The 20,043-nt window shown below is 42.4% G+C and overlaps 2 protein-coding genes across 3 annotated transcripts in view; one reads left to right on the top strand and one right to left on the bottom strand.

Moving 5' to 3' along the window:
- Nucleotides 1–1,475: 1,475 nt before the first annotated feature.
- LOC117458474 (A disintegrin and metalloproteinase with thrombospondin motifs 15-like) lies at nt 1,476–16,639 on the bottom strand. The gene is made up of 8 exons (XM_034098975.2): nt 14,491–16,639; nt 10,191–10,323; nt 9,913–10,080; nt 7,062–7,345; nt 6,562–6,739; nt 6,286–6,458; nt 4,548–4,723; nt 1,476–4,150 (listed from the first exon to the last, which is right to left on the bottom strand). The coding sequence occupies exons 1-8, from the start codon at nt 15,424–15,426 to the stop codon at nt 3,358–3,360; spliced, it is 2,841 nt and encodes a 946-aa protein (XP_033954866.1). The 5' UTR covers nt 15,427–16,639; the 3' UTR covers nt 1,476–3,357.
- stk36 (serine/threonine kinase 36 (fused homolog, Drosophila)) overlaps nt 13,608–20,043 on the top strand; it is a 13,717-nt gene continuing 7,281 nt past the window's right edge. The window contains exons 1-6 of one of the 2 annotated variants that reach the window (XM_034098973.2): nt 13,608–13,729; nt 13,878–14,032; nt 17,846–17,986; nt 18,456–18,533; nt 18,628–18,758; nt 18,841–19,090. In XM_034098973.2, the coding sequence (XP_033954864.1) occupies nt 13,931–14,032; nt 17,846–17,986; nt 18,456–18,533; nt 18,628–18,758; nt 18,841–19,090 (702 nt within the window). In that variant the 5' untranslated portion in view covers nt 13,608–13,729; nt 13,878–13,930. Of the gene's footprint in view, nt 13,730–13,877; nt 14,033–16,923; nt 17,238–17,845; nt 17,987–18,455; nt 18,534–18,627; nt 18,759–18,840; nt 19,091–20,043 lie in introns of those variants that run through there. The other variant, XM_034098974.2, reaches the window with a different exon arrangement.

Raw genomic sequence — 20,043 nt, 5'->3', positions numbered from 1 at the left:
GCTAATGATCTAATTGGTTGCAAACAAGCCACCACATTATCCAAACAATTTGAATAGTCTGTGAAAGTGATAACACATAATTGCAGTAAGTATTGGAGAAGGGGGCCAGGACGTCAATCTGTAAATCTGATGGCTGCTTGGAAAGGGCAGTTTGTATTTAATTATTGTATTAAACCCTTTTCTTAAACCTTTTACACAATGAAGCCATATTACTTAATCTCATATGTTCATTTGTTGAACATAATGCTATTATTTCAGATGAATGACGGGCAAAGCTTCACATGTAACACCCACATTTTATTTCAAGAATCATTTTAGAAAGGACCCACGGCTAGGATCCAACTGGTGAATGTAAGTCATGTGACAATCATTTGATAATTGATGTTGCTAATCTTATTTACTTATCCCTCTAATGGAAATGTGTGTAGCAAAATGCAGAGAATGAGATCATAATTCCTTGGCATTGCGTTGAAATATAACATTGGCCTCCCAATCTAAGGTTTATTTTTACAAATCAAAACTTGGGAGAACCTGATAAAGCCAAATATTCTTTTTGATAAGGAGTCTGGCTCAATTAAAGCTATCAAACCTGCAACAAGATATGACTATAAACCCAGGCAAGAGGCAACTAGGGGAACAAATAAATATTTCCATTGGCTCTCCTCCAGGTTTCCCCTCTATCTGCTCTTATGTAGGTCAGACAATTCAGCCTTTTTTGGACATATGACTTCCTTCTCAAAAGTTAAAAAAAATATTTGACACGAGAACTCCCATGCTAGCCTCTGACCTTTTTTTTTTTTCATAGTCCTCAGACATGCATAAGTCATCATGTCAGTATCGCACAATTCAAAATGTCCACCTTCTCACACACAGCTGCATTATTGCACACAGACAGGGAGAATGAATCCACGTCATCCGGTGGAAAACATCTGTAGTTGCATGACCACCCATCTCCCCTACTGTATATGCTCTTACCTTCGGCTGCACATGTGAGAGCTGGAAATTAATTTGGATATTTCACAGAGAGGAAGCAGGGAAGCTGGGCATGTGTTCTGCCACATGTTTCATAGTCCACACTTCATCTGCTTCCTGTCTTTCTTCTGTTTAATTTTAATGCTGACCCTTTGCTAAAAGTTTGCTCAGCATGGGCTCTATCATGTTCTCCCTCTGGCTGTATTATAGCCTACATTTTTGGCAAAAACTATGCATTTCTTAAAGGGAAGAAAGACTTTTCAGTGTATAATATAGCATTCCCTTAAATGTTCAATAGTATTATCTTGTTATGATTCGGCCTATATAAATAGAAAGAAAAACCTTGACTTGATTTACCTTACCCCCACAAGCAAATCTACTTATTGCTGAAATTGCATTGGAATAATTTGATATTGCAGAAACATGTGTGACCGGGCCACGATATTGATTAAATATTGATGATGATACTATTAAATCATGAAAGTAAAATGCAGTACTTGATATAACTGTACATGAATGGCTTTATTTTTGGAATAAATACACTGAAGTCCAAGACAATTACAAATGTCTGTGTAAAAAAAAAAAGATTTAAAAAGTATTTACATTAGTTTTTCACAGAGCTGAATACAAATATACATAGTATACAATACAGCTCATGTCGGTCATAGGTTTCTTTTGCTGTACAAAGTGCAAAAGCTGATCAAATTAAAATGATAATCCAACTAACGCTGGATCCATCCCATAGTTGGACGTTGCACTGGACAATGTGGCCCCATTAGGAAGCAAAACAAGAATATAATAGATTACAGGATTTCAGAAAGTGTCGAGAAGAACAGCTTGGCTCGGGCTGTGGGGCCATAAACAAGGAGGTCCAGGAAAACACATACACTCTGTACAGCGTAACAGAAGGCCTGCCAGGTTTTCTTCCACTATCTGCTTTATTGTTTCATTGATAATAAATGATCTGTGGTAACTTTGCCAGACAGGCATGGCTTAGCATGGCTGAACGTGATGAACTGAGTAGGCAAATGTTGTGGGGGGAATGATAAAGGACACGAAGGAAGCGATCAAACATAAGAAGCAGTGATTTAACACAGCATGTGTGTTATTGTGTGCATGTGATATCAGGCTAAGCCCTTATTTCAGATGGACAATGCAATGTTTGGTCCAGCCTGATGAATCACCAATATCTGTTGATTGTCTAATCGTTGCAGCTCCACATACAAAATATTTTTAAAGGGGCCCTCTAATGCTCGTTTTCAGGTTCATATTTGTATTTATTGCCTCTACTGTGACATGTTTACATGCTTTATTTTTCTCATACTGCCTGTATCTCTTCTCACCCTCTGTCTGAAACCAGGCCGGTTCTGTTGCGCTTAGAGATGTCCCGCTCCTTAGCCTATCATGTACAATGTGTTGGAGTGCTAGCCAATAGGAGCGTGAGTGTTACATAGTGATGTCACTATGTTACGGAAGTAAACAAAGGAGTTCAATCAAGGCGTTTCAGGCGCGGGGGGAGAGAAACTCCCTCTGGAGGGAACTTTGGAATGTAAGCCTTTGCAGACCATTTACATACAAAAAAACGTATATAATACACTACAGGAAAGGAAAACCTCAAAAAGCATAATAGGGCCTCTTTAAAATTATATAATTGCATTGTAGAAGCAATGCAGCACCAGCATAAAAGTTAAGGCTGCTTATGTACAACCATATAAATGAGGTGATACATTTCATTTCTGAATCAATTCTGGCATTTCAAAAGATTCCCTGGAAGAAAATGCCTATAAGAGCGCCCATACTATTAAATAACCAAATTGACTGTCCTTCTTTGAAAAAGTGTAGGTATTATATTTTAGTTATGAAGTTAAAAAGTTATTTACGTCAATACTGATAGATTTTCTTTGGGAAAAGGAAGGGAGTCCTTTTCTGGACAACCGGAAGGGTTCAATCATCTATTTGCAAGACTCTCAAGTAAAACTTTGAAACCTGACCAGTTAAAACATTGTGACATAAAATGGGTTCCAGACCCGTAAGGTAAACTTGATTGATTGCTTGCAAATGTGCATTCTGTATTTGCTGACAGTACACAGGATTCAACTACATTTCATTTGACCCTCTATCATGTTATCTTGCCAAAATCAGAGTCAGACCTGGATCGTGTCTTTAAAAAGTCAAGAGTGATGGCAGTGAAACAAATCTTCCAGCAATTATCCTGCGGATTTCACTCTCCTTCCAATATTCTTTTGGTTCTTCCAAGCAAGTGTCCCATGATGCAGGTGGAACAATCTGCACCCGACAGACACAGCATGTGTTATATTGCAGGTGGATTCAATTCAGTCAATTTAAAAAAGAACAAAGATTTGTAGTTTATACTTTTTCAAGTCACTAGCAAGGCCTTAGGTTACAGAAGTCCAGCTCCTGTGGCTTGCGTAAGCCAATGCAGTGGTCTCTTTGGAGCAGATGCCCATTTTGGGTTGTGCAGTGCAACGGCCTTCTCTTGAAGCCCTTCCCACAGGTTCTGGAGCAAGGTGACCACAGGCCAATATGCCACTCAGGACAGGGGTCTCCACAAACCCTAGTGGCTGGGGGTCTTTGTGAAGGATCACAGTCCAGCCCTGGCTTCCCGTCCAGTCTGAGACACTGCACCATCCTCCTCTGCATCCCATTACCGCAGGTCACTGAGCACTGATCCCAGCGCGAGGATATCCACTTCCCAAGAGCGGGATCCTCTTTGCTATAAGACCTCTTCAGGGTGTCTCCCCCTTTCTCCTTGACACTATCCTCAGCCAGGACGCTGTTATGGGAGCTAACACGCCCGTCCTTCTTGAGAGCTTTGTCCTCCTTGATCTGCCGGGCGAGGTAGAAGGAGTAGCGGATTCGAGGCGGCGTCATCTGGCCGACACACAGCACCTCCGCAGTCAGGGATTCCCCCAAAGGCTTCACGGCCGTCAGGGTCTCTGAGAGGCCGGCTGTTCCACTGTAGCGCAGCAGGCTTCCCTTCACGATGAGGTCCCTCTCCCCAGCTGACACTATGTACTTCCCGTTGAGCAGGTAGTGGCCCTCGCTGTTCTTAAGCGCCAGATAGTTGTCATCACTCCTCATTCCCTTGTAGCCTCGCTGACGGATGTCTATGTTGGCTGCACCCACTGGTAATATGACCACAAAGTTGTAGCCATGCCTGCATGCCAAAAGATATTACAGTCAATGAGAGCTTATAATGTTGAGGATGAAATTGCTATCATACAACAACGTATTGGGGCCATTGTAGGCAGAAAAGGGGGGTAATCTTCCATAGGAACCCTATGAAGGTTTCCCGAGATTAAAGTCATGAATTTGTTAGAAAAAATCGTTGTGTTTTTGGTCAAGGAACCACATTGCTTCACTTTGTAAGGCTGGATATACACCATTACACCACAGATGTTGCTGTGTGTAGTGCCTGCAGTTGGTGAGCAATTGTTTCTTGGCTTGCAAATGTATTAATTTATCATTTTAGGGAATATCCCAATTTTTCATAATTTCCCCTTCCTTGGCTCTGTCAGTAAGTAATATCCGATGATGACGTGGATTCTACTCACTGAGGCTTTGTGAAGAGTCCCGACACCTTCTTGCAGCCCTTGCTATCACCACCGCAGATTCCACACTTATCAAACTTCTTGTTGGAGCCAATTGTTCCGTCGCAGCCCGCCTTGATGCACTTTCCTTGGACACACACTCCAGTGGAATCTGGGGAGCATGGAGTCCCGTCCACAACCTGGAGTGAAGAGAGACCATAAGGTTAAGAGCATTCAACACTGAACCTTTTTAACAACAGGATTTCTGTTACAGTCCATCAGAATTGACTTTGCTTTAAACCTTTATCTCAAGTTATTAAGCATATCAATTGTTCTCACGCTATCCCTTTTGGATAGGATTGGATTGGAATGCAACTTGGCACACTTTTTCAAATGTATTTAGTGTCGTATGTCTATATTTTTCAGTTTTTGTAGTAGATTTGTATATTATAGAGTATTTTAATTTGTATACTCCATGTAGCTTTTTGACTGTTGTATATATTTGCTTTTTGTTTACCTTTAATTATATTTTCATGTTATTATATTTTAAACTCTTGCGTAGTACCTGTTGACTTTCTGCTGCCGTGACAATTTGGGGTGAATAAAGTATATCTAATCTAATCTTAGCCAATCTAAAATACCTTTGTATGAATACTTTTTGATTGTTTTAAAACATGAACTGCAGCCATTATATAACTGCTTTTAAATCCCTCACCACATGTACTGAAAACAGTACTCTTAACATCTGTTTTCAAGATTGCAAAGAAAGCAGACAAAATACATGTTCAAAATATTTCTCAAGAATGTGCGAGTTACAGACAGAACAAATCAACAATGAACACGCGGGTACCGGGGTGACGTATGTTCTGTGGACGACAGTATCTGGAGTGAGGCTGTCCGCTAAATCAGCCTCACTGCGTCTGCGAATATCTGACTGATAACAAGTTCTCTGGAAGCGATTGTGAACTCCAATGACGCGGACATTTTTCCACCCTGAGATTTATCTGGCCCCAACTGAGCCAAACTCCAGCTCATGAAACACAACTGCACACATTACTGTAAACCCATTTTTGGTTTAAAGTCATGACTCCGTGGTTAAAACATCCAGCTGCTCCGTGATTCAGAGCTACGTGTCCCGTGTGCACTCTTATCTACTCCTCCTTAGCCGGTATGACGGAGTGAAGTGTGAAGTGACTCGGCCTCACCGCTGCTAAAGCTCACTCTACACCCTGCTATCGGAAAGAAATAAACTGGCCTCCTCCTCTCCTCCATTCCTGCCTTCACTCTTCGAGACCAGAGGCAGCTGGCTGATATACAGTATATCCCCATTCCTCCCATATATCAAAACCTTTATTTATTCAGACATTTTTGTCAAATCACCAAAGAAATACTCTTAACTTTAAAAGAGGACATTTTTTGTCTCCATGCCTTAATGTTCAAAAAGCTCTTTTTCTCATGCTCCCCGTGCTGCAGCACCTCTTTTCACCCTCTGTCTGAAACCAGAGCCCAGTCTGCTCTGATTGGTTAGCTGGCCAGCTCTGTTGTGATTGGTCTACCACTTAGAGATGTCCCGTCCCTTATCAAATCACGTTCAATGGCGTGTGTCTGTAGAGGGAACTTTGGGATGTTGGCCTTAGCAGAACATTTACATGCGCACACACCTATTTAACAGACTACAGGGAAGGGGAAACCCACAACACCATGATAGGCCGGGCCTCTGTGATATTTGTTCAGGAAAAGTGGAATACACTTGGTCGTTTACCTTGGGTGCCAGGACATAGAAGTAGCCGCTGCCGTTCGTCCTGCAGATGAGTTTACACCTGTCGTCGGAGGACACTCCAGAGTATTTGGGCAGCCACACGGAAGCGGGGTCGATGCGGTTACTGATGAAGGTACGGCCCATGGTCGCACACTGCTCCTCGCGGAATGTGTGTCCTACACAGAGTGATGGGAGGGAGGATGCAGGAGGTTAGGGGTGGGAACGCACTAGTGGGGAAAATGCTATTGGACACATTTGTCTGTTTTGATGGTCTCATACCGGTATCAGGGCAGCGGTTCAGGTTGCAGGAGCGGTATTTGACCCGAACCCCTTGGCAGTATTTGCCCCCATTTGATGGTACTGGGCTGTTGCACTCTCTTTTAGACAGCTGGACGCCCCCTCCACATGTGCGTGAGCAGGAACCAAACGGGCCCCACCTACCCCAGCGACCGTCCACCTGGAAAGACACAATACAGTTGGATTTATGCACAACGTATAAGAAAAAAAGCTGAACTTAATCACATCACAGTTAAGGCTGCATTTACTCCAAATCACATGTAGCGTTTGTGTCGTTGTGTCACTTTATTCTCAATCTTTACAGACAGAGAGATCGAAATACCGTTTTCCACAATCCCGAATGTAATGGCCCATTTCAATGACACTCATTTGATTGACTTAATAATTGAAATGGCCCATTGATTGCAGATAAACAAACGCCAAACATATAGATTTGCAAACCTAAGGTGAATGTTGATATCAAGAACTCCTGTGAGTCTTACCTTCACATTATAAAAGTGTCTGTCGGAGCAGACCCCTCTGTCGCAGACCTTACTTTCCCCACAGCTGGTGCCATCTGCCCAGGGGAAGTGCCGGGTCATACACACCAAATGGCCATTGGATTTTCCGGTGCACCACAGACGGCCACATGGCGGTTGCATAAAGGGACACGGCTTGGAGTTTTCTCCGAACGCAAGCTCACACTGACGATCCAGGACGTAGGATGTTCCCGGCAGTATGACGGGGAAGACCAACGGTTTCTGAGGCTGGTCGAGCAAACATTCACCTAGAAGATGGAAACTCAGTGAGCGACACAAAGTAGCGATACCGACCGTCATCTATGGTTTGACTGCTTTGCTTTACCTAACTTTGATTAAAAGTGCTAACATTTCACCCATATATGACCGCCAAACCGTAAAAAAATCGAACCTACAATTATGCATCAGTATTTCCACTTTGTGTGTGTAGTGGGTGGGTGGGATTGTGGGTTGGAGGCTGTAAGCAACCATTGCCCTTGTGATTTTGGCTCTTTGAAGTGGAAGTACAGCTTGATGCAGCCACATACCGCACACAGACGCATAACACACACACGCATGCATGCCCATCCCAGGCTCGAACTAAGAACCCACAAGCTCATCTTCCCATGTTTGATCCAATCCAGGGTTAAACGGTCTGCTAAAATCTCAGACTAGAGTTTTAAACCAAAATGACATGTGGCAAGCAAGCAGTTCAGAGGTCAAAGGCATGGCCTCCATCTACTATAAATAGCACAAAGAAACCGTTCCTGGAACAGGCTATTAATAGGAAGACTTTGACGAGCAGGTGCCTGGAAACATGAAAGATCAACGTCAGGGAACCTCAAGCTTTCCAGGAGGAGTTTCTATCACACAGCTTCTCATCCTGTACACTTCCAAAACAAGTCTTCTGCACTGGGGGAAAATGGGTGCTTGCTTTAACCGTTTATTACACCATTCATGTTGCGGTGAATTCACAACCGATAATAAGGCAGTGAGTGAGCTTTAACTGGTGGCACATTTGGCAGAATAAACGCACTGATTAACTGATTATAAGCAATGGTACATAAACAAGTCACTCCACACTGAAGAGGCAAAACTTCAGCTCTTCCTTCCTACTCTCTCACCAGAGAGCAATTATCGAAAACAATAGCTGGCAATGTCTGTGTGTGGAGAAATGAACAGGTTACAAATCATTTGGGGCGTAGCACAGCATGAAAACGGCCTTGAACATGTGCCAACTTGTTTTTTCACCTCTCCATTGCTTTTTAAGTCAAGATTTATGACAGGCAGCCGGGAGAAGCCAAGTTACAACATTGCTAGATAGAAATCACTCCTTGTCAAGTCAAAAATGTTCATCTGTGTTCACTCTAAACCAGTTGGGATCTTTTGTCCTCAGACAATCTCTTGAAAAGACACAAAGGAGCAAAACGTCTATTTGGAGTAAACCTGCATGGGAAACACTGGGCAGATACACCTCTTACTCCAAACCACCGTGGCGACTCTCCCCAGTAAAGCCCTCTAAATTTGGACAGATGTGGGGGCAGTCTTTAAAATAAACGTTTAGCATTGCTCCAAGGCCAAGTCGTGTGGTCTGGACTGCTTGGCAAACAATCTGCATCCAACTGAATGCATTTCTCTTTGGCTTTTGCCATCCTTTTTATGAGCGTGGTGCTGTACAAGGTTAGGCACGTGTCTCATTTGAAGTTAGACTGATGACTGTAGTTATATTACAAATCAAGAGGCTGTTAAACCACAAACATTGAGTAAAAACCAGCAAGTGTCATAAGAAAAGTCTCCCCCTCTTAAGCAATTGCATGGAGGGAATATCCTGATCCACGGGCAAACAGAACCATGGAAGATAAGATAAGATGCGATGGACCGAATACGATGCAGAGAAAAAGGCTCTGATTATATGAATAATTCAACGTGTATGTTGTATTCTAATGTAATCAACACCTAACTTGATGTTTGTTTAAAGTTGTTGCAGCAGGACTACGGACTCCTTTTTAGAAACCTGGCGCATACATTACCCACAATGCAACTCGTCTGCTAGTGTGTTGTGCTAATAGTGGCTAATGTAGCATTGAGGTATAGCCTGAAACAGATATGAGTAGCTGGATACAGAAATGTGATAAAATCGCTTTGCACTCAACAACACAAGATTGTGTTCATTTTCCAACTCGAAGTCTTCAACCAAAAAAAGATGACTTAAAGGTGGGGTAGGTAAGTTTGAGAAACCGGCTCGAGATACACTTTTTGTTATATTCCATGGAATGCTCTTAACATCCCGATAGCAATGAATATCTGAAGTGCTTTGACAAAAAATCCATAAAAAAATGTCATCTGTAGAAGCCGTAATACTGTAAAAAGTACAACCAATCCGTTTAGCCGACCCGGCTAAAGTAACTGGATGGCCTACCTGCCTGTCAGCCTTCCATCGGGGCACAAACTTATCTGGTGCCATCATTGGTCATGTGCGCGTTCGTGTGTGTTGGAGGAGGGGCTCTATAAGGAAGTGGCAGATTTTCTCCGGCTGTGTATTTTCAAATTCTAGCAATCTCGAGCCGGTTTCTCAAATGTACCTACCCCACCTTTAAGTGAAATCCCTTGAGTCAGTTAGACAGACTTCACACAGCTTCATCTGGACCAACAAAAGGCTTTAAACAACTTTCTTTCACATATGCTACTGTATGGTACTCCTTAAAATGTATAAACAGACTTTGATGTGTAAAATGTGTAACGTTACTCTCAGTAGTTTGTGCTGTCCTGGCTTCACACCCCTTTGAACACACTATGAGGCAGTCAATCACAGAGGTCAGGGGTCGTGGTAACTCACCGTGTCCGCTGTCCAGGAATTCAGTGATGATGGCAGCACTGCAGGGGGACCAGGGGCTGGTGCGGTTGATCTGAATGAGAGTGGGGGACATCATGTGGTTGTCTTGTAGTTTCCCAAACACGTCCTCACAGGCCTTCACATTGTCGTGTGGCATGTTGAACACATGTCCTGCAGAGAGGGAACGTGAGGTCGGGTGGGAAAAACAAAGGTATTCTTATCTCAAACACAAAAGGAAATGTTTCTGTTTGTGTATGAAATGATGAGTGGCGTTGGCTTACCGAGCTCATGAGCCGTGGTGAAGGCTGAAGGTAGGCCGTCGTCTTCGATCACAGAACAGCTCCTCTTTGGGTCGCACATGGTGCCGACATCCGCCATACCGAGAGTGTCACAGGTGGAGGCGCCACACAGGTCCTGGATTAAATGAAATACATTTAGCATTAGGATGGGTCATGACCGAAAGAACGAGATCGCGGATACAAGCGGCCGAGATGGGTTTTCTCCGCAGGGTGGCTGGTGTCTCCCTTAGGGATAAGGTGAGAGGTTCGGTCATCAGGGAGGGACTCGGAGTTGAACCGGTCCGCCTTCGAGCCGAAAGGAGCCAGTTGAGGTGGTTCGGGCACCTAGTTAGGATGCCATCTGGGCGCCTCCCTAGGGAGGTGTTCCAGGCACGTCCAGCTGGGAAGAGACCAAGGGGTAGACCTAGGACCAGGTGGAGGGATTATATCTCTTCGCTGGCCTGGGAGCGCCTTGGGATCCCTCAGTCAGAGCTGGTTGATGAGGGAAAAGGAAGTGTGGGGCTCTCTGCTGGAACTGCTACCCCCGCGACCCGACCACGGATAAGCGGGAGAAGATGGATGGACATTTAGCATTAGTACATTTTAGGTCGTCAGAGCTAGAAAACAAGCCAGACGTTTGAGTCTTGTAGCCTTGGCCATCATTTGGATGTATTAATATACCACTGAGTTTGTTTGTCTGATCTTTTGACTCTTCCTGTTTCTTTCTCTGTCTGACTTGTTAGTGACGTCACCTTGTCTCCGGCCCTCAGCAATTAACTTGGTGAGTACAACGTTACTCTATCTACAAAAAATAAAAACAAGCGCCAAAACTACAAACCAGAGTTGTAGCTGGAATGATCCTTTTTGGGTTGTCTTGTCATTACAGTAACGTTTGTTTTATACGGAAAGATGCAACAGTGTTAAGCCAGGCGTTCCACCGCCCACTCTTGTTAGTGGTCAGCAGTGTTTAGAGCACACCTTCTTCTATGAGCTAAAGTAGCTGTCCCCAATCATAACATTTCCAAGCCAGGGCAGAGTTTCCAGATGACCTATTTCTCCGCCACAAGGATTTAAAAAAAAAAAAAACCCAGTCTAAGCGAGTATCCATTTAGAGCTGAACCTCCTAATCACAGGACAACCTCTGCACAAACCGCCACAGAGAACCGCCCATCTGCCCGGCTCCTAAACAGCTATACCCCGGAAACACAGAAAACCAACAGTGGTCGGCTATTAGAGATAAAAAACAACAGCTTTGGCTTGATGCCGCTCAGCTCCTGCTCTCCTCCCCTGCACTGGATGTACACATTGAACACATTGCCAAGTGAAGACCTCGAGCGCTATGACAAATCATTCCTAGAATAAACCACAAAACCGCAATTGTTGGCCAGCGCAAATCCAGAACAGATGTGCTCATGTGTGCAGACGAAATGAGAACGCTTGGGCCATTTATGAGCAAAAAATAAAAACTGCAAGACGAGCAGAGGAGAAGGAACAGCAGTGTCAAAGAGTTTGTTCTCTGCTTGACCTCATTCCCACATTTGTCAACTATCTTTGTGTTTTTTGTGTGTTTAAGAAAACAAACTAAAAACATAATGCAATCCTCAGAAAATACATTTCTTTCTTTTATTTTGAGTAGTTATTTTAATGCATTTAAATACCATTTGTGTGCATCACTCGTAACTGCCATGTTGCATGAGTTTTAGTTTAGGTATTACTTTTAAAACAAAAGTCTAGGAGTGGGGAAAAAGCCCTACTCAGCAGTATCACACACATAGTTTACGACATCCGGCCACACTTGGGTGCCCTCTTTGCTTTCTCAAACTATTATCTATCTTGCAAATAAAGGCAAACACGCTGTGAGCTAAAGTGCAACCACCCCCCTCTCTCCCAGGGGAGACATAAATACGTCAGATTTACAGTTCGCTTTTTGGTCTTTCGTTGGACACTGTGTATGTTCGCATACAATAAACGTTCCGTAATGAACTGAGTAAAATTGCAAAAGAGTTTAAAGACATTGCAGTTGCCTCTGGACAACACCGAGTTGGTCTTCATAAAACCTGCAAATTACACTGAGGGCTGGTAAAAGGCAGACAAGCGGTAAATGCCCCTTGAATTATATGGTCAACTCAAAAACAACACCACTGATTAAACATACTACCGACGCCCTATCAGCAGCTTATGTGTAAACTATTATTAATAAGTACCTACAAGGGTAAATGTGTCCGTGTGTGTGCTGCAGGCCTGAATGAAACAAGGTTTAAAGAAAATCAGATGTTATCAAATAAGACCAGGCAGTTTTACATGTCATTTTTTCATAATGATATTCATTCTGCCTCACTTTTAAATTGTAGTATTTGAGGTATTCAGATTCCGGCTGTTGAATACATTCGGATTGAATACTATAGATATATATACGCCATTGTTTGGTGCAAAAAAAGTGAAATATCATACAGATGTATACTGTTGTACCGAGACTAGGTCAAAAACATAAATAAGTACTGTCCCATGCATGTGTTGGGAAAGTAAGAAATACAGTACAAGTTTCCAAAATACAACTAATCTCTAAACTATCTCTTAAACCAAACCTCTGTGATCTTCTTATAAAAAATAATGTAGCCTCCACGAGTTGTTTTGAGCCTCCCAATTTGAAATCCTCTGACCTAATCAAAAATGGTGTTTGATGGATTATGTTGAGCTGTTGTTTGGTGTGCACTATAAATGCTGCTCTGTGCACTTATACTGTCACAGTGTCACCCAAATATAGCCTTCTAATTTGAATGGCACGAGGGGTATGGGCCACATTTCTTTTGGATTGACTCCTCCTGGCACAAGCAGCGTCTTTAGAAATACAGACATTTTTACAGCAGGTCGCACTTATTCAGTTTCAACATAATTTGAACCTAAACAATGACTAAATCCCTTGACGTATGTCTTTCTGCTTTATACTGCACATTATAGCCATGTGACTCACTGTAGTTGAATGCGGTCATCTCAACTGGCAACAGGGCTTATAACATCGACTCTGCACGTGGCGCTTACCAAAATCTGGTAACACCCTGGATTTTGTAGCTTTATGGAAAATACAGCCCATCTTTGAGGTGTCATGGCCGAAATGGAAAGAACACACTGTGCATACAAAGGGGTGTTAAGCAGGAAGAATAGGAGAGAGAGGAAGGGTGTGAAGAATGTGTTAAAAACATGCAACTGTGCAGGCTAACTGCAGTGTGTGTAAGACTTTGGGAGAGCAGGTATGCAGGCAGGTCCCTGTATATGTGACACAGAGGGACCTCCCCCCTCCTACATCACTCCCCCGCTCCCTCCATCTCTCCCTTCAGGGGACTGTTTAATGAGGAACAGGGAAGGAGGTGGGTTGGGCTGGAAAACCCACAGCTGGAGGAAGAATGGGAAAGGCTGAAAGAAACGAGAGACTTCCCACTAACGCATCTCTGGTGGAAGTAAAGCTTGGCAAAGTTACAGTGAAAACATTTGTTTGAGGTCTGATACGATCGTGTGTCCGGCGATGTTAGTGACATGGGCCAAAGGTAATTCAGCACCTTATTTGTTACTTTTGAATCCTTAATTCTAGTCCGTTGAGACTCTAACTTCATCACCTTTGACTGCAAACTGAACTATATCCAAACACAATACTTTTCAGTAATTCATCTGCTGATCTGTCAACTTTATCCCCAGTGTTCTGCGTCTAAGTGCAAGCAAAGTGGCCCGTGTCCAAAAGCAGACAGTTCATGAGAACATTGTGTTGCACACGGACCAATGATTTTGAACCTACTTCATCTGTGACCCTGCGTCATCTGCCAAATGTTTGGGAGTGCAGAGAGAAATTGGAGGTGGGTTCCAAGTCTATAAAACTGGCCTCTAAGGATCCATGAAGTGCAATCAGGGCTATTTCTCTGTTCAGCCCTAGTCATTTCCTCAGTGACCCAGGCTCAGTGTCAAAGCTGTGATGTTATTGGTGGACTGGATATTCTGTTCTCTGAGTTCACCAGAGGTGGAGAGAGTGTTTTGAGAGCAAACCAATTACCTGACACAGCAGGAGTTTTTTTGGGGGGGGGAGCATGTCATGTAAAGTACAGTTTCTCTAACGACACTTAAACATGTCTTATGTACAACAAAAAAGATTTAAGTCTATAGTTTAGTTTAAGTCAATATCATGGCCTCATTATTTTTCGAAGATTTAAAGATAAATATCCTCAAAATAAAGAATGTCTGTGCGTAATTACACTTACTTAAAAACCACATCACCACACGTTTGTTATCTTAAACCCGGCAGGATTAGTCACTTTACCTGTCTAGTGAAAAGGATGGCTGTGTCCCAGTAGTCTGAATGCTTGTCGTTGTTTTTGTTCATCTTTTTTTGCCAAGTGCAAAAGTTTCGCAGCGTCATGGCTGCGTTCCCGGACACCTTGGGTCCTTTGTTCTCCTCGGATATAATCACGATCTTCACTACTACGATGCTGATGGAGTTGAGAATACTGGGGTGCCTGTAGAGCCTCGCTGCCACGGCCATAAGTGTCAGGATGTAGTGTTGTAGGTCATCTCCGTGGAACTGAGCCATGGACTCGTCGGCCACCACGAGCGTCTCCACGTACCTGGGGATGGAGGCGAAACGTTTGACTCTCCCCATCCTCTTCAGCAACGTGTCGGACAAATTGCTGTCATCTTTTAGTCGCTTGTATTTCTCCAGCGATTGTGCCACTTGGAGACTTATGTCACTGTCTACTGCGCACCTGGAGGTCGAGTTGAGCTTCAGGTTGTTGCTGGCTCTGCGCCGGATGATGTGCGCACCTTCTGCGCTTGTGGTGTCATTTTGCACCGGGCTGATAAAATATTCCCAGCCATGGAAGCCAAATGCACCTTGTAAACCCTTACAAAGGCTTACAGCAGCGTAAGAATGCGGGTCGTCATTCACGTATCCGGAGTAAAAACACCGGCTCAGGTCAGTGGTGACATCGCTGTTGGAGAGCCAGAACGCATCTTGGTTAGAAATGGAAGGGGCAATAAAGTTAGAGTCCTGGTGCAAATCGATCACTAATTCCTGCCGGAAAGCTCGTATTTTTAACACATGTTTTCCATTCAGAATATCCACGTCATTGTCAAAATCCTTCCTGTCATGGTTTGGGTTATCCAATCTAATAGGGAAGCAAAGTTCACTTTCCATGCACCGAACAAGTTTTGAGAACGAGAGCGCAAGGTAGAGGAGACAAGTTGTCCTGATAAACATGACGATGTTTGCATTCAATAAAAATGCAATGAGAAAGCAAAACGATATGAAATGTGCAAGCTCAGTGGAAGCGGTGTTAAACACAGAACAGGATGAAGAGCATAATCCAGAGCGCAGGACTCTAAAACAATGCAGGTCGTACAAGTCCACTCAGTGCAAACTCCTCCTGGTCATGACCCATTCCCATTCTCCACCTGTGTGTGCTGAGTCGACTGCTGCCTTCTCTGGACTTTATGCATTCTCGGCATGTGTAAAAAAATATGGAAACTGAATCTCTCTTTTGGAGGGGGGCAGTCTTTGGAGGCGCTCATTGGACGCGCGTCTCAGCTCGAGACTTTGTCTGCGGCCACTTGAGACTCAGCAAACAGCAGGCCTATCATCGTGTCCCAACACACTGATTAATGATCACATCTCCAACTTCCAGGGGCACGTGCGTAACTGACTCCACTTGACCTGCAGGAGTCCATCAAATCATAATTAAATGAGCCCTTTTGACCACATTGATGAGATGCAATTATTAAAAGGAGTTTTGTTAATAAGAGCAGTAGACTTTGAATATAGCCTAACAATAAAAAGAATGATGCTATAAATAATTCGATTGCATGTTAACTGATCAATGGGCAGCAGAAATATAACATAGATGTTAACATAAAGTTAGGCCTACTATAACAATGCATCTGAAGTGTTAGATGAATATGAGGCTGATATCATTTATTATCAGCTTTCATGTCATGCAGTCAGAGCTGTTTCTGTGCAGAGTGCGACATCTGGTGGACTACAGAGTAACTGGGCTTCTTCCAGGCTACATACAAATGAATGATTATTGCTCCAATATCTGTATTTTGGTAAACATTTTAAGTAGGCTACTGATAGTGCAAATGTATACCCAACTATTTACTTTTGTACTTGGGATAAATAAATACACTTATCAATATGAAGTTATTTCAAGGAAAACATCCGCATTTAAGCTTGATAATCTTATATTCCTATAGAGGCCTACCAATACATGTATAGGCTACTCATGTTTGAATGGTATGACTTTTTACACTCAATGTGATATTACATAGTTTTGCACAATCATCTTGAATTATTTCTAAATGTAGGACTGTTGGAGATGTGTTGTGTACACTTATATTGTGTAACACAGTAAATATTGCCAAGGTGTCAAGTGAGTGAGATTTCTATTCCAAAGTAACTGGTACAATTAATAAAATAAAGAGAAAAGCAGTATTGTTTTTGTTGTCCAGTTTCCGTTGCCTGGAACGCAAAATGTGGTTGCTAGGCGAAGGACCCTTGCTTGTGGGTTGTCCAAAGTAGAGCCAGTTTTAACTTAGGTATTACAATTGTAAATACTTTTGAATAGAGAAAGTTGTTGGTAAAATACGCATCCTAAACACCACGCGTACACATACCGTGCATATATATGTGTGGAAAGTCAAATGTATGTAGGTTTTTTGTTACTTTTGTGAAACGGCAGTTAGACTTGGTCTCCAGCGGTTTGTGTTGTCGCTACATCCAAAAAGTAGAGGAGGTAGCCTACACTAAAGTAAAGCTCGAAGTTAACGGTAGCATTCACAACTGGCTGCTAGCTAAAGTTGTGACTTATAAAGTTAAATGTGTTGGACTAACGTTTGTTTGTAAGGAATGGAAAACCTCGTGTTCAGCCCTAACAAATAACTTACCGACGAACCGTGTCTGTGGTTAGCCTCCTGCCGTTCACCGTCGAGATGAACTCGTATCACGTTTTGGAGCTAGCTGGAGAGGGCTCCTTTGGTCGTGTTTACAAGGGGAGGAAAAAATATACAGGCCAGGTAAGTCACCTCTGTTGGAACAGTTTGATAGCTGTGTAACTGGTCTGCAGGGGGAAGAAGTATTACGATGCTCTACTTGAGTAAAAGTACCAATACATTATTGTCAAAGTACTTAATTACATGCAAAAGTCCTCAATTCAAAATATTACTTAAGTAAAAGTACAAAAGTGTTAGCAGCAACATGTGCTTAAAGTCATCATTGTGCAGAAAAATTACTTTTTTGTGCGTATACAATTATATATGTGATTTTCAGATAATATTGTTGCATCAAGTAGCATTTTGTTGTTGAAGACAAACACAGTTCTGATTGACTTTATGTAACATTTGTAAATAATTAGACTCTAGTCTTTTGTGACTTGGAGTTAGTTCACTAGTTACATTTCTAGAGATGCATTTTGCTGTTAAATACATTAAGCGGAGTAAAATAACATTATTAACCTTTTTTAAATGTAGTGGATTAGTAGTGTAAAGTAGAATTCAATGGAAATACTGAAATGAAGTACAAGTACCTCAACATTGTAGTTAAATATAGTATTTGAGTAAATGTTACTTCCCACCTCTGCTTGTGTTTTGATCCATGCCTTTAACTGTCTGTTTGTGTCCATCAGGTGGTGGCTCTGAAGTTCATGCCTAAGGTGGGTCGCTCTGAGAAGGAGCTCCAGAGTCTCAAAAGAGAGATTGACATCATGAGAGGTCTTAAACATCCAAATATTGTTCAACTCTTTGACAGCTTTGAGACTCAAACTGAGGTAAGTTCAACATAAGCTTTTGTTTCACATTGCACCAAAGTTCCCAACACATTATTGGACCTAACAAACTATGTATCTTTTTATCTGAGGTCATTCCCATAACAGTAATCCAGGGGTAATTCTTGCATTCATATTTTCTTTTAGAAATATAAAAACAGCCCATAACTGATCTTTCTTTTAAAATCTTAATTTGGAAATTAACACATTTCTTGACTTAACATATTAGGTAAATTAGCTCAATATTGAAACCAGGCCTATATGGCAGCTAATACGCTATCTTCCTGCATTTAATAGCTGCTAATGGATTTGAGTTGTTACTGCATTGGTTACATTTGAAAGAGTTATTACACGTAAACATCTGCAACCTCCTCCATCATCCTCTTTGCTGCGGGACCTTTGCGTATAGTAGCACACTTTCACACTATCCTGCCAGCTTAAGCTTCAGTATTGCCTTATATGTTTGTGACAGGTTGTGGTTGTAACTGAATATGCAGAGGGTCAGTTGTTCCAGATTCTTGAGGATGATGGGAAATTACCAGAGAGCCAGGTAGGTATTTTTTTTGTGGAAAGAGTTAAGCCATACATCAGACTTATTGTGCTTTCTCATGATCAACATGAGCTCATTGTTCCCTTCTTCCAAGGTCCGTGAGATCGCCTGCCAGCTGGTCTCTGCTCTGTATTATTTACACTCCCATCGCATTCTTCATCGTGACATGAAACCTCAAAATATTCTGTTAGGGAAAACCGGAGTGGTGAAACTCTGCGACTTTGGGTAGGTGGACGCTGATGATTATTTGAAAGAAAAAACGTTGTGGTTGAATTTTAACAAGCATGAACTTCATGTGATGCTGTAGGTTTGCGAGGTCCATGAGCGTCTCCACCCTGGTGCTGACTTCTATCAAGGGAACTCCACTGTACATGTCTCCTGAGCTGGTGGAGGAGAAGCCGTACGACCACACTGCCGACCTGTGGTCTCTGGGCTGCATCCTGTATGAACTCCACACGGGGGCGCCTCCGTTCTTCACTCACTCCATCTTCCACCTGGTGCAGCTCATAGTGCGAGACCCCGTCAAATGGCCCGACACTATGAGCGACACCTGCACGGTACAGTACAGCCACAGCCTGTTGTGGTGGGACATGTTTGTATCAATCCAATCCAACTGTATTTATATAGCACATTTAAAAACAACAGAGTTGACCAAAGTGCTGTACATCAATACATATATAAAAAGCAGCATAAGTACATTTCGAAAAAACCGATTGGACAAAAAAACGAATGTAAAAGCACGAGACAATAAAACCATACAGACTGAAAAACTCTCCTACACGATTTAAAAACATTTTAAAACACAACAAAATAGAAAACACAGACTGATACGTCTTATACGTGGTCTGCAAAAGCACGGGAGAAAAAGTAGGTCTTTAAACGAGATTTAAAAACAGGCGAAGTGGGAGCAAGGCCAACAACCGCACTTTAGAAAGTGTTGATTTTAGATGCAAGCTGATTCAACAGTATAACGTGAAAATTACATTACATCTTAGCCAGGGAGCCTGTGCTTAAGGACAGGACCATGAAAGCAATTTTAGATTTAGAACAACTCCAAGTCTTAAATATATCCCTTTTTTAATATTTTTTGGCTTAAAGGTATGACATGTAACATTTCCGCGTAAAATGTCTTAAAACAACTACACCTATCTTATATACTTTTTAGATTTCTCTGCGTGCATTATTTAAAATATTTCGATACCCACAACAAAAATCTGTAATTTTCTATGGAGGTAGTGGTCCGTTCCTTTTGGTCGCCTGTCGCATCCCCTTTAAACATGCCACAGCTTTTTTGTTGTCTCCCAGAGGCTGTCGATAATTAGCTTTCATCCAGTTTAAAGCCAGAATTGTCTTGGTTGTTTTAACTATATATTTGAACGGCATGAAGGACCATGAGATGTCTGGATCTCAAGTTAACAGAGAAACAACAACATTATTTGGGGTTAGCATGTAGCCCCTGGACATTGGAGAAACAGTCATTTGTCTTTGTCAAACATTTAGTTGAGTCTTT

The sequence above is a fragment of the Pseudochaenichthys georgianus genome, chromosome 14, assembly GCF_902827115.2.
Source record: "Pseudochaenichthys georgianus chromosome 14, fPseGeo1.2, whole genome shotgun sequence".
Taxonomy (NCBI): domain Eukaryota; kingdom Metazoa; phylum Chordata; class Actinopteri; order Perciformes; family Channichthyidae; genus Pseudochaenichthys; species Pseudochaenichthys georgianus.
The sequence above is the reverse complement of the archived record's forward strand: the minus strand, read 5'-3'. Positions and strand labels throughout refer to the sequence as shown.